At 43.0% G+C, this 4,608-nt stretch overlaps 1 protein-coding gene across 1 annotated transcript in view; it reads left to right on the top strand.

The window, feature by feature from the left end:
* LOC104941047 (potassium voltage-gated channel subfamily KQT member 2-like) overlaps positions 1-4,370 on the top strand; it is a gene marked incomplete at its 3' end in the record, with an annotated part of 12,184 nt that extends 7,814 nt beyond the window's left edge. The window contains exon 3 of the mRNA XM_010766083.1: positions 4,195-4,370. Within this exon, the coding sequence (XP_010764385.1) occupies positions 4,195-4,370 (176 nt within the window). The remainder of the gene's footprint in view (positions 1-4,194) is intronic.
* Positions 4,371-4,608: the final 238 nt, after the last annotated feature.

Raw genomic sequence — 4,608 nt, 5'->3', positions numbered from 1 at the left:
ATACAGTGTGTAGTTGAAATTCTTGCAAAAACAATGAAAATAAGAGATAAGTTATGAACATTAATAATGTAAACAAATCCGTACTCTTATTATAATTGTTATACAAAAGTTGTGTCTTATTCTAACATACCGTCCCGTAGAAACAAGGTGGTGTTACAAAAAGAATAATATCTGTGATCAACGTTATGTAAAATGGGATGTCTTTTATATAAATGTATACGTTCTCAAAAAAAAAAAAACAGAAAGAACGTAATACAGAAGTTTCAAAAGTCAGGTTTTTTCTTTTTTTAGATAATTTGACTGAACCAAGACATTCAAGTTGTGATATAAAGGGTGACTTATTGTTTGGAAAGTTGTTTGACAACTACTATGTTTTTGTCTTTTTTCTTTGGTTTGGAGAGAAAAACACACACACACACACACACACACACACACACACACACACAACACACACACACACACACACACCACACACACACACACACACACACACACACCACACACAACCTTCACTGTCTGTCACTAGTGTGATCACCCTCCCTACCCGAACCACCGAGGATGTGGTCAGACAGTTCGGACCCGAATTACAGACAGTCACGGTATGCGTACAGTAACAGGTGTAACATCTGCACGAGATACAAATCAAACTCATGGAAATTTCAACTTTTCGGGTCCAGTGTGTTCATTCAACAACGTTTTCCCTCTTCCGAAAGTCACGGGACAGTCGGTTCCACCTATCAGGAAAGAATGTACATCGGTCATCAATCTGTCCCCTTCTCGGAGTTTCAAATCAAAATTTAGGGGACTCAAACAGTAGAGTTAGTCGAGGAGGACACTGAAATACCAGGTTTGATCTTGGCTGTGGCGCCCCTTTTCCCCAAAGGATTGGGTCAAATTTACACACAAAAGTTCCAGTCCCTTTATCAGAAATTTTATAGGAACCTCCACGAGGTCCACCCTGACCTAGTAACTCTCCTACCTCCGGGTTTAGTAGTGTACTGTCGTCGAGGACCACTTCATCACCCTTGTAGAGCACTGAGGGAGGACCTTCAACAAACCTGGTGTCGTATTAGAAAAACCTTTCTTCGTGCGTTGAAACAGGAACGTGGACGCATACATGCACAGTGCAGGAACGTACGAAACCAGTACGTAAACCTACGTCTTTATTACAGATCTGTACGTTACGTCAAACGCCTACGGTCCAAACGTAGTCCTCACTTGGCGAGACGGTCGACTACGAAAAAGTCCTTCTCTCTATTGAGAGGGTTGGAGGGAGGCGTCGAGTATCTGTGCCAAGGTTTTGACGCGGGGGCACTGTCGGTCGCGTACAAATCACTTCGTCGTCGGGGAGTTTGCCCGCGGGAGAGTAATGGTTTCGTCCCATTTGTCAGCACAAAGTTCCCCGCCGAAATTATTTAAGTGGTGAACATGTGTGGAGGACATCATGGACTAAGTTGAGAATAGGTAGGAAAAACGCTGTTCCACGGAGTGCCACCTGTACGCACCACCGCTGATGTACGCCCCGAAATACGAATTACTCTCGCCAGGTGAGGTGACTAGAACGGCCAGTAATGCGCGCCGAGGCAGGCTTGTGTTGGTGGTGTGTCTCCCGGGTCAAGTTAGGCAATTGAGCTACATATAGCAGGTTTTGAACTTTTTATAGAAAGGTCACCAAGAAGAAAGTTCACGAAGTGTTTTGTCATTAAAGGGCTGTTTAGAGAGGACCTTTATTAGCTTACATGTCGTTCGTCAACCGGGAGTAAGCTATCAGACACAGAGTAGATACAACTTCTCGCGTTCATGAGCGCCGAAGTGGACGAGGTTTTTCGACTCGTCTTCAGGACCGCGGTACAGTGGTTAGGCAGCCGATGCCACAACAGGCTCTCACCCTGTCGCAGTAAAAAAATCGTCGTTAGGAGCGGTTCGTAAGAGCCTGTTACAGAAACCATCGACCATTTCGTTTAGGGAGGGCTAACACACTCCAAAAAAACGTGCTCGTTACACCTACTTCATTTTTACTTACGGAAGTCCCGGGCGAGCCCTTGCCATCGAACGGGACACACTACGGTCGTCTAACGGACCGGTTTACTAGGGAGAAATGCAGACTTTCTTCAACGGCAAAAAAGGCCGGAGACGGCCTAAAAAAAGTGTTCACTGGACTTCAAAGCTTCAACATTTGTGAGGCAACTCCCCATAGGTCTGGTCTCGTGTGGAAGCCCGTTAGTACCGGTTAAAAAAGACCATACCGACATTTCGGTATGAATTACATGCGACGGAGCATGGAAGACTAAAATTAACCCGGCCTCAAGAATCCAAAAAACGTCGTCACAGGAGGTGTCGTCCCGACAACCAGCCAAGGCAATGGACAAGAAACAGTTTTTGGACAGGTAAAACTGATCGATCGAACGAGCGACACTCCTCGTTTCCGCGAACTATTTACCGCGTTTGGCGGTCCAGATTTGACTGCGTACCGCAGCACTTGCTACAAAAACTGACTATCGTTAGTCTTTTACTGATAACCGTTTAATTTATCAAGGTAATAATATTTTAATATAAAATATTTATACTAAAAAAAATTTTAGTCTAATTTTATAAATAATTTTTATTAATTTAAAAAAAAAAACAGAAAGGAAAAAAAAAGAATAGAGGGAGGTTAAAAGACTCCGGGGGGATCGCGGGGGACCGCCGGGGGGTTCCCGGCGCCGGGGTGAAACTTTTGGTGACCAGGATTGTGTGTGTGTAATGGTTTATTCCTATACACCCTCAAGGGGAGCTACGGTAACCGAGACTGTTAAATCTTTCTTACAGTGTAAGTTTTAGGTCGTTCCCCTCGGTCTCTAAACTTTTAGGTGGGTTTACGGGGTCTTCTCAAAAAAAACGATTTAGCCAGATTTTCCAGTTTATATTGAACAAAACGTAGTTAGACTATGTCCCCATGAATAATATACAACATGAAACCAGGATTTCGAAAAATCAGGATGATTGGGTAGTAGGTTCCTTGTTGGTGGGTTTGCAAAGGGGGTCCCCGGCCAGAAGCTAATGATTTTTGGGGGGCCTTGGCATGGAAAAGTTTGGGAACCCCTGTGTTAGACTGACGCATAGCCAAGACCGGAAGCAGCAGCCACTCTGGTGGCTACCATTAGCTGCTAACTTTTGCTGTCCGATTTTTACATAAAAATGGAATTATGGATTATAAATGAAATAATGTTTTTATAAAGAGACGTTAAAAACCTATGGATTAACCGATTCAGCCGCGTTTTTTCTCGTTTTAATGCGATTGAACACGTCTTTTGATCAGATTGACAGCTACGGTGAGACGATCTCCCTAGAAGCTCCGTAAAGGTACGTGTTGCGATGTCTGTGTTTGCTTCCCCTGTCGCGAGTTCGGATCACTCAGTGATGATACTATATACCTAAATAATCTGTGGAACCTCAGCTTTAATCGGACATCTTGTATGTGCAGCTACGATAAGTAATAAGGGTACTTTTATCTTGAGTTCTGTGCCAATGTCCGTTAGCATTTTTCGCTAAGGGGTCATTTAGATGCTTCTTATGAGACTTGGGTTTTGTTTTGGTAAAAATGGTTTATGTCGTCAGTTAGCTGAGATTATTTCCGTTAATCTGGTATAAAACATTAATAGGTTCTTAAATATTAAGATCCCCTGAGACACAGTGTCCTGAAAAAAAAAACCAGGGTCTGGGGCTTAACAGGTTGCTGCTAGTTATGGGTACTTTTTACTGAAGTACATTTCAAAGCCCATATTACTTTTACTCGAGTGACGAAATTTAGTCAGTACTTCTACTTTTACCAGAGTATTTTTAAACAGAAGTATCTGTACTTCTACTTGAGTAAAGGATGTGTGTACTTTTCCCCTCTCTGATCATAAAACATTACAAAGACTGTGTTTTTTCCATTCATTCTAATGCTGGAGGCTTTGGTCCTGAATATAATAACCATCTTTGTTAAGGGTTCTTGTAATTTTCCCCATATTGGTTGCCATTAACAGAACATAACAAACTCAAGAAAACTTGACTCTTCTAGTTGCTTCTAACTACTCTAAGCAACTTTTGAATTACACGGAAATCGGTCCTCGTTGTACTCAGTAAAGTGTTGGTAATTCACTCCTGATTTGATCGGGGATCTGTATCTTCCCCAGCGTGTTCAGAGTTCTGTGATGTGTCTTCTCTCTCCAGACATCATGGTGCTGATCGCCTCAGTATCAGTGCTGGCGGCCGGTTCTCAGGGCAATGTGTTCGCCACCTCGGCCATCAGGAGTTTGAGATTCCTGCAGATCCTGCGCATGCTGCGTATGGACCGCCGGGGGGGCACCTGGAAGCTGCTGGGATCTGTAGTTTACGCCCACAGCAAGGTGACATCATTCAAGATTTACTGTAGAAGTTGAATAAGAGTTGAACGCTCCGTCTTTTAACCACCTTTCCCTAAGGTGTGATCACAGTGTTGGTATTATTAGCCAGCCAGATGTGGTGTTAACAATCTACTGTGCTCTGCAGTTCCATTAACTACACTGAAATGTATGCTAAGTAAAGGTTAAATAATGTTTTGAATACTGTCTTTACTGTATTATCATTGATGTATGTCCACTTACA

Source organism: Notothenia coriiceps, unplaced genomic scaffold, assembly GCF_000735185.1.
Source record: "Notothenia coriiceps isolate Sejong01 unplaced genomic scaffold, NC01 NC01_scaffold00003059, whole genome shotgun sequence".
NCBI lineage: Eukaryota > Metazoa > Chordata > Actinopteri > Perciformes > Nototheniidae > Notothenia > Notothenia coriiceps.
The sequence above is the reverse complement of the archived record's forward strand: the minus strand, read 5'-3'. Positions and strand labels throughout refer to the sequence as shown.